The sequence below is a fragment of the Lemur catta genome, chromosome 2, assembly GCF_020740605.2.
Source record: "Lemur catta isolate mLemCat1 chromosome 2, mLemCat1.pri, whole genome shotgun sequence".
NCBI classification, from domain to species: Eukaryota; Metazoa; Chordata; class Mammalia; order Primates; family Lemuridae; genus Lemur; species Lemur catta.
Window position 1 is genome coordinate 2,782,411 of NC_059129.1, and position 23,649 is coordinate 2,806,059.

A 23,649-nucleotide genomic window follows, 5' to 3' on the forward strand; every position below is an offset into this window, starting at 1 on the left:
TAATTCCCAGAGTCCATCTGGCCCAAAGAATCATCTGGATACACTTATCCACAAAACCCAAAACAGATTTTGGTAGAAAACAGTCTCACTGGATGCTTAAGGTGGGGACCTGTCCAAAGTTTGATGCATTCTCACAGCTAATACACTGTCTGGCATTTCCCCAGAATGGCATAACATTAGTTTTGCCAAAAGAAACCCTGCTAGCACCGGCAGCGAGTAGCAGGTAGCGTACCTCTTTCTCTGAGTACAAGGAACGGGCAACAATGTCCAAAAGTTTCTTTGTCTCAGCCTGGAACTCGTGTTTGGAAACGGAACCTAGTAATGAATCACAGACGCGGCCAATAAAATTCAGTTTCTATTTCTGTGGAAGAACATGCTACGTAACATTCAAAAGAATGTTTAAGCTTATGCGTTTTAAACATTTTTTTAAAAGAACGAACAAAAAGAAAGAAGGCGACAGAGATCAGGTACGGAGGTCTCAGGGGCAGAACAAATCGAGCGGCTCCTCTCTCCGGGGTGCACGAACACTCCCTCTGCTAAGGCCAGACGCACCTCGGGTCACCTCTGGGGGACCCTGAAGGTGGACTTCCCTAAGTATGTGGGCACGAGAATGGGCTGGCTCTCACTAGACCCCGGACTGTGTTCTTCAAAAAAGCGGTTTCCACATTTTTTATTCAAAAAGCAAAATAACAAGAAAACCTCATTTCTCTTAACTCAACTTCAAAGATTCTGTTCTTGTCGCCTCACTTAGAAGCCAGAAACGGAACCACTTCGGGGACGGGCTCTGAAGGCTGCTCTTCTGTCCTCCCGGGGGAAGCAGGAGGACGACTGGAGGATTCAGTGCCCCACAAGCCGGGCCCACACGAGCTTGCATCCAGCCCCCTGATTGTTAGCAGATGTGCCGGGAACCACCGGAGAAGGTGCCACATGGCGAATTCACGGGCGACCACCAGAGGGGGCAGCACGCCCGGGATAAAGCGGGAGGCCCTCGCCGGGACAGACACAGAGGCTACGTGACTCGGGGCAACGCTCCCTGCCACCAGGACCTTCCAAGCCCTGCGGGCGAGCAGGCGGCTCCCTCAGGCAACACCTCCACCTCAGAGAAACTGCCCCTCACAAGCCAGCAATGAACCGAGACAGACGCTGGGGCCGAACACACTACCCCGCACGGTCTCGGTGCTGCTTATGATGGAGTGCAGGGCCTCCGCCTTGTCCTCCGCCGCCTGCGTGCTGTACGGCTGCGCGGCACCCACGCGCCAGGCCGGGCTTCGCCTGGGGCTCCCGAACTGCACTGCGGTCCTCCGAGGACACAGAACCGGTTTTCCTGAAAGGACAAGCATGCAGAAAGAACGAGCATTAGGAAGACATCGGACAGAGTATCACACTCTCCTCACAACTAGTCTGTCCAGCCGTGGGGATTCCTCTACCTCAGGCTGTTGCTCAAAAGAGAAATGACAAGTGACTGAACGTCACATAGCTACCGCTGCGTCACGGTGTGGTTTTGGCAACCTGCCATCACACAGGTCATGTCATTGTAGGATGCTGGGGCTCACTGGAATCTCAGGGGCAAAGCTGCAGGGGTGGGCAGGTGCCTTCTAACGCCAAGCCCCACACCCGCCCCCAGGTGAGATCACGGAGCACCAGGCCAGGGCAGGGGCGCTGGTCAGATGTTCATTACGTGACGGTTTCAAGGTCACGGTCAACCAGGACATCCAGACCTAAAGGAACCGCATTTGGCCGGGCGCAGTGGCTCATGCCTGTAATCCTAGCACTCTGGGAGGCCAAGGCGGGTGGATTGCTCAAGGTCAGGAGTTTGAGACCAGCCTGAGCGAGACCTCGTCTCTACTAAAAATAGAAATAAATTATCTGGACAACTAAAAATATATATAGAAAAAATTAGCCAGGCATGGTGGCGCATGCCTGTAGTCCCAGCTACTCGGGAGGCTGAGGCAGGAGGATCGCTTAAGCCCAGGAGTTTGAGGTTGCTGTGAGCTAGGCTGACACCACGGCACTCATTCTAGCCCGGGCAACAAAGTGAGACTCTGTCTCAAAAAAAAAAAAAAAAAAAAAAAAAAAGGAACTGCATTTGCCTGTCAGGTGCTATTCTTCCTTGCAAATTGGTGATATGTAGGAAGCAGTGATGTAGAAGGTCCAGAAACAGGTTGAAGGTCTTAAAAATTAACATATCAATGTCCACATTCCTACAAGATATAAAAATTTGCCTATTTTTAAGGCTCATTCCTGGATTTATAAACAACACGAACCTAGTTAGCCTTTACCTTAGTGCAGAATACCTTAAAAACATCTACTCCGATTCAGAAAATATTCAATTTCCAAACAGTATAAATACTGAATCCTCTAGGCCTACCTAATTGTGCTGTTCACTTTATCCATACAGTTAAAAAAAAAAAAAGCTGGGGCATTTCTTCCAGAATTAAATATTTGGTATCAGAGGATTTCACCAAGAGTCCACACTAGGCCAAGGTGCTGAAGTCCCGGTGCCCCCACCCAGTGTCCCAGCCCAGGCAGAGCCAGCCCTTGGAGCACAGCAGGGAAAGGTCTCGGCGCCACCCATCCACCAGCAGAACCCAGCGGCCACACTGCCTTGCTGCTCCCAGGGACAGCACTGAGTACACATTCAGAGACGAGAGAAGCTGCGGACCCTCTGCTTACAGTACTGCAGGACTTCAGAAAGGAAATCGGTAAGGACTGGAATAAAGATGTTCATGGCGGTAACACCGGAGTTCAGTCTCCGGGACGGGGTCTGGATTCAAGTTCTCCAGGGAGCACGGCTCCAGGACATAGCAACATGAGCATGAGCGTATGAACTACCTGTTCTAAATGGGCCTCCCAGGAGGAGGGGAGAGTGGACTGATTAATGGCCAGCACACACTTGTTTATTTCATCTTCTGTGCATAAATATTTTAATCAAGAACACGTCTTAGAGACCCTTCCGTATTAGTACATGTACAACTGCTTATTCTTTTTAATGAACACACAGTATTCCAGGGTAAAGGGTAAGTACTTAGTGCCCAATGGGTAGATGTTTAAACTATTTTTAATCTTTTGTTATTAAAAATAAAGCTACTGGGTGGGCACAGTGGCTCAGGCCTGTAGTCCCAGCACTGTGGGAGGCCGAGGCAGGAAGATCACTTGAGCCCAGGAGTTCGAGGCTGCAGCGAGCTATGATGACGCCACTATACTCTAGCCTAGGTGACAGAGCGAGACCATGTCTCAAAAATAATAATAATACCGCTAAGTGCTAAAGAATTATCTATTGTATGCTATCCTTCAGGGAAGAGAAGGGGATAAGGGAAAAGACCCATGTTTCTGCTCATTTGTGCAAAAGAAACAGGAAAGAAAACCCAGAAACTAAGGAGACTGTGTGTTCATTTCCTAAAGCTGCTAGAACAAAGAACCACTAACTGGGTGACTTGAAACAATAGAAAGTTATGGAGGCCAGAGGTCCGTAATCAAGGTGCAGGCAGGGTTGGTTCCTTTTGAGGCTGCGGGCGAGGATCCGCTCCAGCCTCTCTCCAGCTTCCGTAGCCTCAGGCATTGCCTGGCTTGTGCGTCTTCACTACACGACATCTTCCCTCTGTGCACGTCTGTGTTTAAATGTCCCCATTTTATAAAGAAACAGTCACATGGGCATAGGGGTCACCCTAATGATCTCATCTTAACTTGATCATCTACAAAGACCTCATTTCCAAATAAGGTCACATTCACAGGTAGTGGAGTTGGGACTTCATCTTTTGGGGGGACACAATTCAAACCACCACAGGTGTGTGTCAACAGAATGGAAAGAACAGGGATATGGGACAGGGTAGCAGGGCTGAGAGGTACATGACATTTCTATCTCTTTTTTGGTGATAACAGTCTCGCTCTGTTGCCTGGGCTAGAGTGCCATGGCATCAGCCTAGCTCCCAGCAACCTCAAACTCCTGGGCTCAAGTGATCCTCCTGCCTCAGCCTCCCAAGTAGCTGGGACTAGAGGTGCACGCCACCGTGCCCGGCTAATTTTTTCTATTTTTAGTAGAGACAGGGTCTCACTCTTGCTCAGGCTGGTCTCAAACTCCTGACCTCAAGCAATCCTCCAGCCTCAGCTTCCCAGAGTGCCAGGATTACAGGCATGAGCCACCGTGCCTGGGCTGAGTATATCTTTTTGTGTATCTCAGCCCCTTAGAGCCATGCTAATGTTTCTCATACCCTGAAAGTAAACCAATGAAACCAAGCAGGGTGTGCAGGAACAAAAAGAAAACACAAACAGTAGCAAACGTGCATAACTATTACAAATAACATAACCACCCAGAAAGAACCAATCTAAGTCACTTCAGAAAATGCATTTTTTAAAAAATATTTTAGAGTCAGGGTCTTTCTCAGGCTAGAGTGAAGTGGTGTCATCACAGCTCACTGCAGTCTCAAACTCCCGGTCTCAAGCGATTTTCCTGCCTCAGCCTCCTGAGTAGCTGGAACTATAGGTACGCATCACTCTGCGCCACTAATTGTTTTTATATAGATAGGGGTCTCACTATGTTGCCCAGGCTGGTCTCAAACTCCTGGGCTCAAGTGATCCTCCCTCCTTGGCTTCTCAAAGCGCTGGCATTACAGGCATGAGCCACCATGCCTGGTTAAAAATGGTGTTTGACTGTATATTGTAAAACTAACTTCAAAGGACAGTACACAATTATTGTACTCGAGTTAGTGTGTCCACCATATGGGTTAGCAAGTCTGAAACTGCTTCGTGTAGATACTAAGATCAGGCAAATACAGTGGCCAGTGAATGAAGCTCCTTGCTGGTGGAGAAAGGAGTTGCACACAAGGGGGCTAGGTACACCCTGTGGTGCTGCACCGAGAGGGAGTATCGGTGTGGCCACATGACCTTCTGCACACGTACAGACCGGCTATAGAAACCACCGTGGAAGCGTGGATGTGAGCGCAGGGGCACACACACATTTCCCAGCTCTGCTGACAGGGCCAAGGAGTGACGAGACCCAGGAGCAATGAGTATTCTGAGGCTCTGGGGAGTGACCGTCCAAGAGCCGTCCCAGCTTTAGTACTTGAAAGTCCCACGTCCCAGGGAACACCTGAGTCCTGGCAAACTGGGAAGGCCGGTCACCCTGCCTGGCAACTGGATCTTGGCTTGTGAATACCATTCTCCAACAAAAGGAACCAGAGCTCTTTGGAGAACACACAAAATGAGCCAGGAACACCCTGCAGTGCTAGAAAGTGACAAAGGGCTCAGAAAGGATGGGTGTGTCAGGAGGACACAGGCTCCAACGCCAAGGGGCTCCAATGGCAGAATCCAGGACAATCTGAGCAACAAAATAAACAATAATAGTAATGGACTGTAAACTATAACCCAGCAAATAAATACTGGCCCGTATGCAAATATGGGAGAAGAAGCACCTCTTTCTTACAGAATTACAATGAATGTATAAGGAATGATGGAAAATAGAAAAATCGCCACCAGGAAACCACCACAGGAATGATTGTGGCAGGTATAAATTCCTGACGGATGTTTACCAGAAACAGAATATTTACATAATCTTAAAGTATCTCCCTCAAAATACTCACTGCTTTTAAAGAAAAAAAGCAGTAACTTTCCCACGGATGAAGAGGCAGGTACACATTAAGCCACCAGTCGCCGTGGTCAGGACCAAGGCACACGGACGCCGCGCAACTCCCAACGCGGTGACAGGAACAGCCTCCCCTCTGCTGCCTTCCTGCCACACTTGCACCTCTACCTAATCACAAGAAAATACCAACCCCAAACTGAGGAGCACCCTATAAAATAACCGGCCAGTGCTCTTCACAAGGTCCTGAAAGACAAACACAGACTGAGGATGGAGAAGACCTGACCATGGTGTTCACACGAGGGGACGTCAGGGGAGCCCTCGACTACTTCTGTGACACCTCTGTCAGTAAACAATTATTTCAAGATTAAAAGTTTCAAAATAAAAATCAGTATTCTAAGGAATATTCTTGTACATGTGCCACTTCAGTTACGTACAAGCATACATCTAGACATGGAACTGCCACGTCCAAGTTTACATATTTTAAATTGTGGTAGACGCTAAATTACCCTCCACAGAGACTGTGTTGGCTCACGCTCCCACCAGCAATGCGCTAGAGAACATGTCACCCCAAGATGGTGTTGTGATGAAATGCTTGGCTCTTTGCCTATTGGTCAGGTAAAATTTTCACTGTAGTTTTCATTTACATTTCTCTTATTATGAGCAAGATTGAGCACTTTTCCATATTTTAAAATATTTCTTATTTCCTTTTCATTAATGGACTGTTGATATACTCTGATGATTTTTTCTACTACATTTTAAATCTTTTTCTTATTGATTTGTTAGAGCTTTTTATATATTAAGGAAATAGTCTTTTGTTTTTTAAGGCCTTCCCTACTCTAAGATTAAACACCATTTCCCCATGTTTTATTTTTTCTAGTCCTTTTGGGTTTTTTTCCCATTTCGTACTCAGAATACATTTGAAAAGTTTTAATATGTTGTTTACAATGAAAGTATACATAATACCTCATAGGTGGGAAAGGGGGAGGAAAAAAGTAATTCATATTTCTAACTAGGATTTCAAGACTTTTGCATCATAATTCCAAGATTACATTAATTGACAGCACTATTAAAAGCAGATTTGATTTCATTGAATGTTCTACACTGACTGTAAGAATAAACCAATAGTGGAATAAATCTGCCTAAACCAGACACCAAATACACTATCTGCACAGTCCATGTTTCCCCTACACACTAAAGGAAAAACCACAAACCTCAATGTCAAGCTACAAGATCTTAATGTTAAACTATTGGGTGGTTTGGGGTCACACGAAATGGGAAGCACTGACAGTTTGAATGTGATCCCCCCAACACCCACACACTGCAGCAGTGCTCATGCTGCTCCTCCAACCTGCAAACACACCCTTCTTTCCATCTGAATTGCTCCAGGACCCGTGTGAGGCCCTCTCTTTTAAGGGCCTCCCTGTCCCCTGTGGTTCACAATAATCTCTCCCTACTGTGAATTCACAGCACTTATTTCTATGCTGTTCTCTGCTGTTCATTTACAACTGCAGTTATATGCCAGCTTATGGTATTTCTTATACTGTTAATTTTATTAATTTGTAATTTACCTTACCCAGTTAGGGCAAAGACAAGCTTATATTTCTTAGTATCAAACTCTTTGAAGGGAAGAACATCCTCATTTCTTGGTAAGCCAAAGCATCTAATATAAAAGCAGCTTGTTTTACAAACATAAAACATTTCATAAATATAAGCATCACCATGCTCAAGCAGAAGCACGTTCAGACAGCCAACAGGTGGTGTCTGTGGTCCTGCAGGGTCATTTTAAACTACTTCTCAGGAATTAAAAAAGCAACTGCCTACAGGGGTCAGCCAAGTAAGGCAAATGAGTAAAACCACACTGGGTATGCTCTTTTGCTTTTTAAAAAATCACCCACCTTTCCTATAAATCAGTCACTGTTCTCACTGTGGTTTTGTTTCATAATGGTATCTTAGGTTATGCACTTCAGATATAGACATGCTTAGTATTTCCAGCCGTGAGAAATACGTCGATTATTTTTCTGGAATTATACGTTCCAGTCAGACAATCTCCAATTTCACCATGTGTGATGGAGAGGAGAACTATTTCACATGTAGATTTCACTCTGCCCACAGAGTGCAGCTTCCTGCACAGCTGAGTTGTACCCTCTACACCAAACCTCCTAGAGGTAACAACCACCAACCTGGGAAAATCAACAAAGTAAGAGAGTATGGAGGCTGGAGGATCAGTAAAAGCAGGCAGACTCTGGAAGAGAGCTGACACTTGGAAGGAGGGAACAGCACAAAATGAGGGCCGGTTATAATCATCTTAACAGAGTGGCTGAGCAAGAGGAAATGTACACCATGTATACTTCTCTGGCCCAAAGAACCAGAGGAGAGAGTAGAAGGTGGAAAGTGAGGGAGAATCCCTGAAATGAAAGTCAGAGAAAGGGAGCCCCAGATTCTGCAAATACATTTTCTCAGGTTTCTGACTGACCCCCTGAACCGCACACATATGGGCTTAAGTATAAAAAAATTGAACTGTTACCTAAGACAAAGCGTTTGCAGTTTGAGTCCAGCCAAGTTAATATCCCACTTTAATACAACAACTTTTGAGAGGAATGTAACGAAGTCCAGAGATTCCACAAAATAGTATCCACAATGTGCAAGATGCAATAAAAAATTACTTGACATACAGAGAAATAAAAAAACATGACCCCTGCTCAAGAGAAGAGTCAATTAATGGAGACCAATACCAAGAAGATCCAGATGCTGGAATCAAAAAGACAAATATTTTGGCTGGGCCTGGTGACACACACCTGTCCCAGCTACTTGGGAGGCTAAGGCAGGAGGATCGCTTGAGCCCAGGAGTTTGAGGTTGCTGTGAGCTAGGCTGACGCCATGGCACTCTAGCCCGGGCAACAGAGTGAGACTCTGTCTCAAAAAAAAAAAAAAAAAAAGGGCACAATTCTTCAGAAAAACTTAATCACAAATGTGCATCTGACTAATAACAGAGCTTCAAAATAGTAATATATGAAGTTAAAATTGAAAGAATTAGAAGAAAAAATAATTCTACAATTATAGTTGGAGATTTTTAACACCTCTCTCTCAACATTTGATAGAACCAAACCAAACCAAAAACTATTTCATAAATCAAGACACAGATCATATGAGCTATAGCATGAAACATTTCAATTTAATAGATATTTACAGAATACTATACCCCGACAACTGCAGAATGCAGTTCTTCTGGAAAAGAATGCATTCTTTTCAATGGCACATGGTATATTCACTAAGACTGACCCATATGGCCGGGCGCGGTGGCTCACGCCTGTAATCCTAGCCCTCTGGGAGGCCGAGGCGGGTGGATCGCTCAAGGTCAGGAGTTTGAGACCAGCCTGAGCGAGACCTCGTCTCTACTAAAAATAGAAATAAAAATTATCTGGACAACTAAAAATATATATAGAAAAAAAAATTAGCCGGGCATGGTGGCGCATGCCTGTAGTCCCAGCTACTCAGGAGGCTGAGGCAGTAGGATCACTTAAGCCCAGGATTTTGAGGTTGAGGTTGCTGTGAGCTAGGCTGACGCCAGGGCACTCACTCTAGCCTGGGCAACAAAGTGAGACTGTCTCAAAAAAAAAAAAAAAAAAAAAAAAAGACTGACCCATAAAACAAGTCTCAGTAAATTTAAAAAGACTACATAGAGAAAGCTCTCTCAATGCAACACAATTAAATTAAAATCAATAACAAGATATCTAAGAAAACACCAAGTACCTGGAAATTAAACAATACACTCTCCATGGGTCAAAGAGGAAATCACAAAGGAAATTAGAAAATATTTCAAAGTGAATGATAATGAAAATACGATATATTAAAACTTGTAGAATGCATCTAGAACAGAACTTAGCAGGAAAGTTAAGAGCTTTCAATGCTTATGTTAGAAAAGAAGCCTAAAATCCATGACTAAGGTTTCACCTTAGAAAAAGAAGTACAGCCCAGGCACAGTGGCTCATGCCTATAATCCTGGCACTTTGGGAGGCCAAGGCAGGAGGATAACTTGAGCCCAGAAGTTTGAGGTTGCAGTGAGCTATAGCCTGGGTGACAGAGTGAGACCCTGTCTCTGGCGCGGGGTGGTGGGGGGGTGGGGGGGAAGGAAAAGTACAAAGACAACCCAAATAACATAGAAAGGAAGAATTAACAGAGCAGAAATAGAAAGCAAACAATAGAGAAAGTTAACAAAGCCAAAGTTGATTCTTTAAAAAGATGAACAAAACTGATAAACCTCTAGCAAGACCTGTCAAGACGAAAAGCGAGAACACCAGTTGCCAGTACCAGGAATGAAGGCGGGTTACCATTATAAATCCGACAGCCATTAACAGGATAATAACACATTATGTACAAATTTATGCCAAGATATTTGACAACATAGATGAAATGGACAAATTCCTTGAAAAAATATGAAATTTATCCAAAGTGACAGTACATGAAACAGAAAATCTGAACTGCTTTATATCTAATAAAGGAAGTGAATTTAAAAGAAAATATTTTCATGAATAAAATTCTAGGGTAGAATTTTTACTAGTGAATTCTATCAAACGTGAGAAAGAAGTAACACCAATCTCACACAAATATTTTTAGAAAATAGAAAAAGAGGAAATACTTCCCCACAAGTTTTATGACGACAGCATAACCCAACATCAAAACCTGACTAAGACATCACACATATGCAATAAAAATAATAGACCAACATCCCTCATGAACATGCACGGAGGTTCTTAATAAAATACCAGCACATCAAATCCAGCAATATATAAAAATGATAATACACCATGACCAAGCAGAGGATACCAGGTTGGTGAAACACATAATCAATCGGTATGATATACTATACAAAACAATAACAGCAAAAGAGATGGCACTATCAAGGCTCTGAATTAAGAACCAATCGTGAGTAGCAGCAGTGTGATCGCACCTGTCAACAGCCACTGCACTCCAGCCTGGACAATACGGCAAGGCTCCGCCAACAACTTACTTCCAAGTTCTAAAGACTTAGAACTTTTTTTTTTGAAGAGACAGGGTCTCGCTCTTAGCTCACTGCAGCCTCGAACTCCTGGCCTCAAGTGATGCTCCTCCTGTCTCAGCCTCCTGAGTAGCTGAGACCATATGCTCACACCATAACAAGAAACTCAAATATTTATGTGAACTCTCCCAACTTTAAATGTTGTAATTAATTTTTTAAAATGTTTGGATCAAACAAAATTTGTTTATAGTCCAGCATTAGCATATGGTAGCTGGTTTGCATCTCTCTTTTCTAACCTGGAAAATTATGCCCATGAGAAAGTCTACCAGCAATAAGAGAAAAAGAGCAAAGCTTCAAAGAATAGGCTCATACTCCTGTTTGGTAGAAACACATCAGGGAACAACTTTTATGACAAAATGTAGATGATCTCTGTGACCTTCGGATAAACCAGAGGTTGGCGGGCCTCTTCTGCAAAGGGTCAGACAGTAAATATTTTCACATTTGCAGGTTGTGTGGTCTCTCTTGCAGCTACTCAACTCTGCCACTGTAGCAGGACAGCCGCAGGAAACAACACGTGAAAGAATGGGCAAGTCTGTCCCAAGAAACTTTACTAACAAAGACAGGCGGGGAGCCGATTTGGTTTTAGTCTGCAGATCCCTGGGGTGAAACGTAAAGGAAAAGATTGATAAACGTGACTTCATTAAAATTAAGAACTTCCGTTCATTTAAAAAAAAAAAAAAAAAGGCACCACAACGAGAATGAAATGGTGAGCGTAAACTGTTCTCCACAAATGGAGAACATATTTGCAACATCTTTTTTTTTTTTTTGAGGCATAGTCCTGGTCTGTCACCCTGCCTGGAGTGCCCTGGCGTCAGCCTAGCTCACAGCAACCTCAAACTCCAGGGCTCAAGCGATCCTTTTGCCTCAGCCTCCCGAGTAGCTCGGTTTACAAGCACACACCACCATGCCCGGCTTATTTTTTCTGTATATTTTTAGTTGTCCTAATTTCTTTCTATTTTCTAGTAGAGACGGGGGTCTCGCTCTTGCTCAGGTTGGTCTCGAACTCCTGACCTCGAGTGATCCTCCTGCCTCAGCCTCCCAGAGTGCTAGGGCTACAGGCGTGAGCCACCCGGCCTCAACATGTGTTACTGACAAAGGATTAACTGATAAAAGATGAATACCCATAAATAACACATGCAAAAATACATAGTGAGAAACAGCCAAGCAGCCCAGAAGAAAAAACTGGGGCAAAAGACATGAACAACATTTCAAGGAAAAGGAAACAAATGACAAATAAACCATGGAAAAAAGATGGTCACCTTCACTAGTAATCAATTAAAATGCAATTAAAATCACAAGCAAAACATCTTTCATAGCCATCACACTGACAAACATTTTAAAAAGTCTGAAAACCCAGGTGTCAGTGAGCACTGGCGCAGCAGGAGTGCTCACCCGTGGCAGGGGGTGAGGACGTGAACTAGGTCCCACTCTGGCAAACAGTCACTGCTAGTAAATATGCATACTCAAAACCCAGCAATCCCCTTCCACACTACACACCCCACAAGGCAGGATTCGTGCACAACCAAGTTCAGAGTTGCTGTCTTTACAAAAGCCCAAATGCCTACCAACAAGAGAACAGAGAAATACGTTGCTGTCCACATGTCCCCGTGATGGAACACCGGAACGATGGCACGGGCAGAGCTTACAAATACAACACTGTTTCCTCGAGCTGTACGTGTGTTTTATGCATTTTCTGGTGCATGTCTCATAATGAAACACACACAGACACAAGATACCATTTAACAGTGCCGGTGTGTGTGGAGCGAAGGGGACGTTCCAATTCCGCTGCGGGAGGAGAAAGCCGCTGACTCGTCCTAGGAGGTGGTTCGGCGTGACTGCGTGAGCTGGAGCACATCGAAGGATGCAGCAGTTCCACACAGGTACTTATTAGAGCAGGGATTGTACATAAAGAAATGCAGGTGCATTAAAACAAGGGAACACAGAAGGCAGTGAAAACTATCAACTAAAGCCCTGGCCAGGACAAAGCTAAGGACACACAATGCTGACCGCAAGTCCCAGCAGAATACACACTGTATCAACAAACTGTTTCTATGTGTGTATTTATGTTTACACACTGAGAGAGAAATGTAAAGAAAAGGAATGAAAACCAGGAAATTCAGGTCAGCAGTTACCTCTGGGGGGGGATGTGCTAGGGAGGGGCACGCAGCTGTGGGGGCACCGGCGGTTCTTATTTCTTAAACTGGGAACAGGTACATGGGTGTTCCTCACTGTTTTCTTTTTAAACCTGCACATACATGATGCATTTCACCCAAAGAAAGAGGAGGAAGAGAAAGAAGGCAGAGGAGGAAGAGAGAAAAGCAAGCTTCGCTCCCAGGTCTCTGTGAACCTGCTGCCAGATGCACACCCAGCCTGGCCTAGGCAGAGGGGCTCCTGCGGTGCCACGTCTGGGACACAGATGGCCAGGCCCAGGCAGCCGGGCAGGGTGGCACTGGCCAAAGCACCACGTGCAGTTGCAGCGGCAGGCTCAGGGTGCGGGAGTCCGGGAGCAGGTGGCAGCCCAAGAGCCAGTCTGACAACTGGGCTCTGAAAAGCCTGCTAGGCACAGGGTGCTGTCCCTGAGAGGGCCAGGCACCCACAGTAGGCCTCTAGTCCTACAGGGACTGACATAAGGAAGTCACCAAGGCAGGCTGGGGTTCCCACGTGGAATCTCAGCAACACAGCATGGCTCGAGGGTGGAGGCGGAGAGGAAGCAGGCTGACTGCAATGGGGTGCCGCAGGCGACCGGCCCCCTTCACCCACCGGGGAGCGGTGTGTACACCAGGTGGTGCTGAGCCCCCAGGGATCAGGTGACGGCAGCCCAGCCCCGCTGATGTAAGGCCCCGAGTCTGCATTTCACTCCAGTTCAAACCACGGTTACTGCACTAACTCAGAAGAAGGGAGAGATGCCAAAAGAACAGTCCAGTAGTACTTGCAGGGGCAACCTTCAGAGAGTACCTCTGGGGACCCTGTGGGGACCTGCTCAGGGCAAAATGGCCTGAGCCCACTGGAAGGTCACCAGGTCATATCAGCCAAGACTGCAAATACATGTGCCCTCTAAGCTAGCATTCCCACTTGGGGACTTCATTCTATCAATACACCTGCACGTGTACGTAAAGACCTTCTACTTTGTTAATAATGTTGTTGTCTTGTTTTCTGCTATTTATTTTGGCTATCTCAAAATTAATTCTTTATATTCTAATCACATTTCTTGATTATATGGCTGCTAAGTAACAGCCATTCTTTTAAAAGCCATGACTCAGCTACACCTGCTTTCAATTTACCTGATCTGTGGGCACTCACCTGGTTAAAAAGCAGGTAGCAAGATGCCACCCAAGTAGACACGGGTCTCCAAGCTACGGCTTTCATGGTCTGTAATTCCTAGTGGTTTTAGCAGAAATAGCCAGCCGCACCATAAATAAACCTCCTGGAAAACAGCTTCCTCGCAAAAGGCAATGCTTCCATAGGACTAAGCGGGATGGTGTTGAAGAAAAATTCTACCTGGCTATATTTGAGGGCACGAGAAATGCAACCTAAGAACATTCTCTAGCTTTGTACCTACAGCATTTCACTTGAGTGTGAACTAACTACATTTTCATTCGCTTTAAAGACCCCTGCCAGCATTTTGAGACAAGCAAGCATCACTGGCCTCGGTAATGGTCTCCTTTTATAGAATCCACCTTTGTCACATGGTGTTTAACTGACATTTTGAGGCAGGTGAGAAATGTTTATTTTCCCACACTGCTTTCTCATCAACTTGACACTCCCCGCTCCCTCAAGCCGCACTCCTTCTCTTCCCGCCAAGGGAAAGCAGAACACGGGGAGATTTCTCTTTCAGCTCAGCTCTGGCCAACTACTCCGCCAGTAACTAACAAGGTCTTTGCTAACCTACCACACTGGGGCTGATTTGCTTTTTCAGACAGCTCAGCCCCCTGGGTCCTACCCCAAGCCGAAGGCCTACCTGGTACATCCTGGGCAGCTGGGCCATACCTCCCTCCTCAGCCTTCACATAAGTCCCAGCACCATGGTTTACCCAGGTAGCAAAGGTGTTAAGGACGCTAAACCTATACTGCCACGTCACCTTAGCAATATAAAAAGCTGTTTCACAGAGCAGAATCTGACCAGCAAGTACTATCCCCTCCCTCTTAAATAGGACAGCCTGAAAACACCATTCACCTGAATTTCTGTGAAGGCTACAGCACAAGAGGCGTAGAAATTAAATAGCATGGGCTCCACACAAAGGGAGAACAGAGGAAGGAAGGAAGGAAGTCCGCAGAATCCAGTACTAACTGGTAGGCTGTGGCCAGGCAGCTGCTGCCCTCAGGAGCGGGGTCCAGGTGAGGTTCCTTCGGGAAGATGAAACAAACCTACTGATGCTTGAGCCCTACACCACCCAGGAAACCAGCTCTTCCAGCCTTCCGGTGCCTGCAGCCCACCCTTACAACTCTCGTTTCCAGCAACGTCTCCAGCTTACAGAGAACGAAGGGGCCCAAGCCATTAACTCCAGCATCAACCAGGCCTACTGTGCCAGTCATGTTCTAGCAACTTCAACCACGAAAACCAGAGCGTCTGCCACAATCAGGAGACTGGGCTGGGCGGCTTTGGTGCATGGCAGTTACCTGGCCACAAAAAATGACCAACCCACCGCCCTATCCGCCTGACCACCGCCACACCCGCTGGAAGCGTGAGTCTGCCTTTCCCCAGGTCGCACCTCACCTTCGGGAGGAAGCCTCACTGGTCTACTGGCAAATCCGTACTTCCGATACATGCTGGGGCACTGGCGAAAAGGTTTGATGGCAGTTCACATTTCTGTTAACATTACATTTTCCAGGTAACCCATGTTCTGCCATCCCTACTATGAAGAACATTTACCAGGGGAGAGAATCACCTGGTTGGAATTCTGTGTTTGTAATACTGGTGGTTCCCAATTACCAATCAATTTAAGATTCACCATAGATAAACGAATCAGTCACCAGGTCCTGAGGGCACGCGGAGAGTCTGGTGTGTGAGGTCCTCACAGTGTCAGGTGGCTGAGTTCCCCAAACGCTGGGCCCAGGTTGGCTCTGTGACTGTCCTGAGGATTACAGGACTCGGCTCCCATCCACAAGTTTACATCTGACAGAGACAAAGGCCGCAACTGTTGGCCTCATCCGACACCTCTCCGCACGCTCCTTCCAGTCTCTTGTCAAACCAGCTATTCAGAAATAGCCCCTGGTACCTGTAGTTTTCTCAGCATGGAATGCCCCCCTCCCTCCAATGAAGAGAGCCTTCCAGACTCAGCCCAAACACCCCCTCGTCTGTGAAACTGACCACACTGCGGGCAACCGAAGAGGTCACCACGTGTTTCTGCACGCCCTGGTACGGGCACAGGCCTCCCGCACGGCCCAGGACACTGCCCAGCAGCCGGGTACGACCCTAGGTGGCAGGGTCACATCATCTTTGAACACCCAAGGAGCATTTCGAATTTGTTGAACAGACTAAGAAATGAGCAAAAATGAAAATACAAAGTCCACAGCAGAGACCCTGGCCCACAACTCACAGAGATACTCCGGGGGCGAGTGACTAGGCTGGTGGTGGGGGATGGGGTGAGGCGAGGTTTGAAGAACAAGTGAACTAAGCTGATGGGTAACTGAGGTGGCACAGCACAGGTAGAGAACTCCAGAGGTGTGACCCACATTACATGTCAGACCAAGCAGATGCTAGAATCTGGCAACACTTTCCAAAGAAAAGAGGATTTTCCAAGAATTCTGGATTTTCTGAATGGGTGGATCTACCTATAACCACATTCTTTCTCCTTTATTGTATGAGACATGTGTTTTCTTCACTCATCACCTAATCCGCCCAAACAATTGACCGCCACACTTATCCACACAGGAGACAACATGAAGAGCATCTGCAACACGGAAAGCTGCTAAGAACAGGTCCTGCATCTTAGACTCAAGCAGAGGAATGTTTGAACCACGGCAGCAGAAGTTGCAGGAGGAGAGGACAGAGATGATTAAGGCAACAAGATAAAGAAACAGAAAATTAAAACGTTCCTGTGCTGAATATTAAAATATCTTCCAAATGGAAGTGACACTGTGGTACGAAGCACAAATTACAAACACCTGTGGACATCTTAGACCATGAGGAAAAAATCTTAACCTCCAAGGGGAAAAAAACCAAGTTAACTACAAAAGAAAAGAAACAAAACGCAAACTTATATGACTGCTGTAACAATGGTACTAGAAGACAACAGAGCAATAGCATCACTTTCTGAAGGAAAATTATTTTAATTTGGAATGCAAAACCCAGCCAAAGTACTATACAAGTACAAGGGCAAAACAAAAATCTTTTTAGACATACTGGGCTTAGAAGCTGTACAACCCACAGACTTTTCCTATAAAACTAACACAAAGGTATACTCTGGTAAAACAGAAAATAAATACAAAAGAGGAAAATGTTGGCTAAAAGTACCAATAATAAATAAAGCAGTAAAGCTTACAGTTGTCTTATCTGTGAATACATGTTATTTTTATAAACCATGGTTAAAGACTACAACAAATTAAAAACTCAGGTAACAGAAAAAGGTACAAAAGAGGCTGGAAAAGGTGGCTCACTCCTGTTAATCCTAACACTCTGGGAGGCTGAGGCAGGAGGATTGCTTGAGGTCAGAAGTTCAAGACCAGCCTGAGCAAGAGCAAGACCTTGGCTCTACCAAAAATAGAAAAAATTAGCTGAGTGTGGTGGCATCCACCTATACTGATAGCTACTCAGGAAGCTGAGGCAGGAGGATCGCTAGAGCCCAGGTGTTTGAGGTTGCTGTGAGCTAGGATGATGCCTCTGCACTCTACCCAGGGAGACAGAGTGAAACCCTGTGCCCCGCCCCCCCAAAAGTATAAAAGATATGAAAAGGATATATAAACAGCCATTAAACAAGTGAAAACATTCTTACTCCTAGTATCCACATAAATGAAAATTAAACAAAGTATCTTTTACAGAGAAATGGTTTTGAGAAAACATAGTATCTAGTGTTGGAGAAGATACCATGGAATAGACAGGCTTGATGCCTACTAATGGGAATATAAATTGATATAATTAAAAAAGCTTGAAAAATCCTTTTTGGGCCACAATTTGGTACTATCAGCTGACATTGCAAAAATGCACAGGCTCTGAAACATCAATTCTAAAACTCTAATTCTGTAAGTCTAATACCACACGTGTGCACAAAGAGTCCAAGTACTCGCCCATTCTATGCAGCATTGTAATAAAAATAAAAACCCGAAATAACCTTTAATGTGTCTACTAATAAGACAATGTTAAGCAAATGATATCTTCATAATATAGAATACTGTATAGCCACTGGAAAGCCCCTAGACCCGTGTACAATGACGTGAAAAGACGTGTAAGGAATGCTGGGAGCGCTAAAAAAAATTCTGTAGCACAATGCATACATGGTTTAGCCTTTTTTTACGCAAAAATGGTAATAATGTATATTTACATTTACGTGTGTGTAACTGAGCGTGCTGAGCCCGGAAGGAACGCCAAAAAGTTCACAGCTGTTACTTTTGAGTGGGGAGTGGGAAAGCACAGGTTAAGGTCATTTTCTCCTTAAGAAAAAAAAAACAAAAAACACTTATGGGAGTATCTACCAACTCCAGGATCTGGGGATGCAGCGGTCAACAACCCAGACTCCACCGCCTCCCTGAGGGCTCCGTGACCGTTGCTGGTTTTGTTCACTGTCGCGTCCCCAGAATCTGAACCCTTGCTGGCTCAGGCGTGCGTCCAGTAAACGAACTGACGAATGAACGGTTTATGCATCACTTAGGGGGCGAGGAGGAGTAAAAGCACAACCCAGGGGGCTCACACGATCACCCTCGTGCAAGCCCGTTCCCCAACGCACACGCACCCTCCGGACTTTAAGCGCTGGCTCCCGGCGGGGCTGCAGCGCCAGGAGGCACGAGCCCGCAGTCCCTTCGCGCCGCCCCCGTGGACTCCGTCAGGGCGCCGAGGAGCCAAGTGGCCGGCAGCGCCCGGCCGGGCCGCCGAGCAGCGGGGCGAGCCCACGCGCCCTGCCCCGGCACGCCCGTGAGGCAGGTGCCGCCCCCGCCTCCCGCCGCTACCCCGGAGCGCGGAGACCGGCTCGGAGCCCCGGGGACGCCCCTGCTGTCTCCACGGCCCGCCCCGCCTGCTGCCCATCCGGCCCGACCGCCCTCACCTCCCGGGGCGGCCACCAGCATTGGTGCCTGCAGCGGAGGCCGCAGGCGGCGGCCCCACAGCAGAAGCGCCCGCAGCTCACGCGCCATGTCGTCCTTCCCGAGCGCCGCGCGCAGCCACGTGGGAGGGGAGGGGCCGCGGGACCAGGCCGAGGGGCGGGGCCGGCGGGCGGGCCTTCCGCGGGCGCGGCGCGGTGACGTCACAGCGCGCGCCGGGCTGCCTCGCGGCCGCCTGCACCACCATGTGGGCGGGGCCGGCCCCGCGCGCGGACAGTCGAGCCTGGGGGCGGGACCTCGGTGACCTTGGGTCGCGTCGTCAAGGGCGACGGCCAGTGCGCGCAGAGCCAGGGCAGGGGGTCTCAGTGACTCGGGACCACGGTAGCCGGCAGCCGCTCTGTTTGTGCATCCCTAGAATAGGGCGGGTGTCAGTACCCACGCACGGGTGTGGAAGGCGGCGCTCGGGAAGAAGCGCTTGACGTCCTGCGGTCTTTATAAATCCCGCCCGCTGTCGAAGCCACTGCGAGTCTCTTGCAAACTAAGGCAAGCCAAAAAGCTAAAAGGAAGGAGAAAGGGAAGTCCAGGCTTGACCAAAACGCGAATTCAGTAACCGACAACACAAACGATTCTCTTGCCCTGCTGGAGGTTAGTCTAGTTGACCGTCTAACATTTGCTCCAGTCCCGGCTGCTACTTCATAATGCAGATGTCCCCGCATCTCCTTAATCCCGGCGTGGGGCCCAGACGGCTGCGTTTGGACGGGTTCCCAGATGATTCTGAGGCACCGAAGATTCGCTGCCACGGTCAAATAATTGTACAAAACAAGAATTACTTGAGCTTGTGACAGGTGCTGCAAAGACGTACGGGAGCCCGGAGAGTGTCCCTCAGTGGGGCTTGGACAGAGTTGGGAGAGGGCGTGTCAAGAAATGTTTCCAGGTGGAAATGTCAAGGATGACCCCCATGTTCCCGGCTTAAGCAACTGAGAAAGGGAATGGAAAAAAGAGTGGGCAGATTTGGATGGAGGAGCAGGAGTCCTCTTACCCGGACGATGCTGGCAGCCTCCTAACTGGCCCCCTGCTTCCATTCTTGCCAGCCCCCATGGTGCACAGCACCCACATCATATTCCTTCACTCCTAGTCCTCCAGTGGTTTCCCCCGACTTACACTTAGGAGCAATTCCAAACTCCTGCCTCCCTCACAGGCCCTGCATAACCAACCCTTGCCTCTGTTCCCCTCACCACACCCAGGCAGAGCCCTATCCCAATTTGAGGGGAATCAAGAGGTCTCAGCTTCACATTTCATCCATTTTTCACCCTATTCGGGAAATCATCTCTTTTGTAAGAGCTGACGCATTGGCATCTGAGCCTTAGAGAGGCCTTTTATTTCAACAAGGGGAAGAGATATTTGGCAAAGGGAGGGAAACCTGGGCTTCAGCTAGGGATGAGGGGGCTGCTGCTGAGACAAGATGGACCCAGGCCCTGTGGAAGGGCAAACCCACCAAGTTCCAGACAAACAAACCAGAGCCTTCTGTCCTCTCTTGGCTTGTAGCCTTCAGGGTTCTTGTGTGGGTCCAATGGGGTGTGGGAAGAAAGGGCTTTGAGCAGGTGGAAATGCAGACCGTCGGGTATTTTCCCTGACGTCTGGCCCTGAAGGTGCCAACTCCCCCAGGCACAGGCCCTGCAGCTCATGAAACGTGAAGAATGAAATATGCATTTCACATCACCTGGGCACGTGGCCGGCGGAGCAAGGCACCCCTAGCTACTTCTTCAGAAAAGAAAGCATGACTTGACTCCCTTTCTTATTTCCCTCACAACCTGCATTTTCCAGAAATCAACAGTGGAGAAGGACATCCCCCTGCAACTCTTTCTTCCCTGGGACAAACAACATGGTCAGAGAGCTCTTTCCAGGTAACGTGGGGTTACCCCACAGGGACACTGTTGGCCACCCCCAGCACTTCTCAGCCTTGGCTTTGCCGAGTCTCCTGTCCTGCTGCAGAAGACCTGAGGGTGCCAGTGGGTGCCATGTTCGTACTCAGGGACCTGAGGAAAGATTGGGAGGCCAGTAGGGCAGAGGGGACAGAAGGTTCCGGCTTGGAAGTAATGCAGTGAATGAAGCCAAAGAGCCACCTGATCAACCCCTCTCCCTGTACCCACGTCTATTGTGAACGTTCCAACTAAGGCAGCTTCCAAGTCATGATGCGGGTTCTTGGTCCCCCAATGCCTCACTACTCTGAGTGTGGCCAAGGCCGGCAGCGTGGGCCTCGCCTGGGGGAAACTCCACCTGTCCGGCCCCACCCCGGGCCTGCAGATGGTTCCCGTGCACGGGACAGCTTGGGAAACACTCTCTGAGGAACGAACGCGCAGTGCCCAGGCAAAGGACAGGGGCATCGCCTACGCTACCGAGCCCTGGGCAACCATCAGCCCCTGACGAAGAGACATTTTCCTTGTTTCCAGCAGGACAAACCAGCTCTGGCTCACCCCTTCCTTCCTCCAGGACCTGTCTCTACCGACTTCTCCTCGGTGCTCCTTGGTGCTCATTCAAAGCTGAGTGAACAGGCCTGGGCCCCGCAAGCCTGCCAACCGCAGCGCGCTCCGGGCAGTGGCAGGTTTGCATCACGGGGATCCCCAGCGTCGCCCATTCTGGCTCGCTCACATCATTCACACCATTTCTGACACTAGCTGCCCTCTTCCCACACGGGACCCCCTTTTCCTCACCCAGGAAATTAAAATTTGGACCCAACGTGTGTCTCTAGGGTCAGGAACAGCAAGAATCAGCATCCTATGAAGCTGAGAGCGCCTCTGTGCTCCGGCCCCCCCCCCCCCCCGCGACCTACAACCCTTCCCCTGCCTTGTCCTATCTTCCAGCTCTGGGACCTGGGGACAATGCCACTGTCTAGACCCTAAGACTGTTAGCAGCACTCTCCGACTCTCCCTCATCCCCACCCTGTGAAGGAGCACCCAGACAGCTCCCGCTTCCCAGGGCCCCAAACCTGGGCCAGAGTTTGAGGAGTCCCAGGTGAGGCTAGAGACGATGAGGAAGGGGTGTTGGCAGCAGAAAGCTTGGCTGGTGGGAGAAAGGGGGAACCCTGCCCAGCCCTGGCAGGAACACAGCCCGCCATGCCCTTCCCAGACTCTGCACCCCTCACCCGAGGACCTCCAGACCCGGATTCTCACCCTGGCTGGAACTTTCCCTAAATGTCACCACTTCCTTGAACATCCTTTATTCTGAATTCCCTGGATACACCCATGACTGCTTCAGTCACTCAGCCCTCTCGCAGGCCCTGCTGGGGAGTGGACTAGAGTCGCCCACGGCAGGAGCTGGATGCTGTGGTCACTAGGACAGCCCAGCAGTGTTTCTTTTTCTCTCATGACAAAGCTAACCAGTGGGGACCAACAGGCCTTTGTACGGACTTGGATTACCACTTACTGTCTACAAGGCATTGGAGGGGTTACGGCACAGTATAAATTCTCCTACTTCCCCAAGGCACCCCCAAAGTGGGCTCACGGTCAATCTGTGTATAGATGAGAGGTGGGGTGAAGACGGCTCCTCCGAGCGAGGGTGAAGGGGTCGGGCCCCCAGTCTGCCCCTTGCTGCTCTGTGAACTTGCCAAGTTAATCGCCTCTGCTTTCCTCTGTGAATACATTTAAACAGCATTTCACATATTACAGTGATGTTTCCATCTCTGCACTTTACTATCCACATGCGGAAAGCAGAATTTGGGGAACTCACTCAGGGTTAAGGCCGAGGCCCCTGCTTGAAACTACAAGTGATGCTTCAAGGGTCCTCAATCCCCTCAACCTCAGAGGCCACAGCCATGCTCCGCACGATCTGATCTCTCTTCCAGTTTCCTCCTAACCCCCTCACACGTGCCTGCGATACTTTCTTAATCAAAGTGTCTTACAGCTGTCTGCTCCCTTTGAATTTTTCGGTGTAGTGAATTATCAGTGATATCATAGCCAAAAGATTCCTAGTAAATCCTCCATAAAAAGCTGTGAGCAGTCACAGCACTGTCTCGTGTACAGCTGCATTCAGCTGCAAAGCATTCTTACCTACTTATCCAAGCTCTTTGGAGGCTTTGTCAGTCTGGTGTTACATTCACCCAAATTTCTTGTTATAATTGACCTGTTTCCCTACTCTTGATTTCTACTTCACTATGAAATATATACGGGAATAATGCACATGAAACTAACACGTAACATCCTGAAGGAAGGTATGTCTTTATGGTCTGAGATGAAGACTTTATTCTCACACTGTGACTCCCGCACACCTGTTTGTTAGTGTTGCACCTGCAGCGTCTGCTTCCCAGCATGCCGCCGTGTGCTGCAGCACTTCCTGGTAGCACCATGGCTACCAACATGCCATCACCTCTTTAATGAAAGGTGTTTTGTGTTTTAACAGTAGCTTATTTTGCCATCTGATGCTAAAAGCATGTTTTGGTTCAAATGAAATCTTTGGTTCCATGTTATAGCATTCAAAAGAAACAGGTAGCCTGGGCAATGGTGAGACCCCATCTCTACAAAAAATTAAAAAACATTTTAGCCAGGCATGGTGTGCACCTTTAGACCCCCCAGCTACCCAGGAGGCTGAGACAGGACTGCCTGAGCCCAGGAGTTTGAGGCCGCAGTGAGCTGCGATGATGCCACTGTACTCCAGCCTAGGCAACAGAGCAAGAACAAGACCCTGTCTCAAAAAAAAAAAAAAAAAGAAAGAAAGAAAATACAAAGTTATGTCTTCAATCTGAGAACTTAGAACCAGCAGCAGCAGCCTCTTCACGTCAGGTTATCCAGAGACATCTCATTCTATTTAACGTGCTAGAATTTCAAAGACAG

At 47.9% G+C, this 23,649-nt stretch overlaps 1 protein-coding gene across 1 annotated transcript in view; it reads right to left on the minus strand.

The window, feature by feature from the left end:
* The window catches only part of TRAP1 (TNF receptor associated protein 1), a 44,210-nt gene extending 25,227 nt beyond the window's left edge, over positions 1 to 18,983 (minus strand). Inside the window, exons 1-3 of the mRNA XM_045542439.1 lie at positions 18,829 to 18,983; positions 1,163 to 1,324; positions 233 to 315 (exon numbers count right to left, since the gene is read on the minus strand). Coding sequence (XP_045398395.1) covers positions 233 to 315; positions 1,163 to 1,324; positions 18,829 to 18,916 — 333 coding nt within the window. The 5' untranslated portion in view covers positions 18,917 to 18,983. The remainder of the gene's footprint in view (positions 1 to 232; positions 316 to 1,162; positions 1,325 to 18,828) is intronic.
* Positions 18,984 to 23,649: the final 4,666 nt, after the last annotated feature.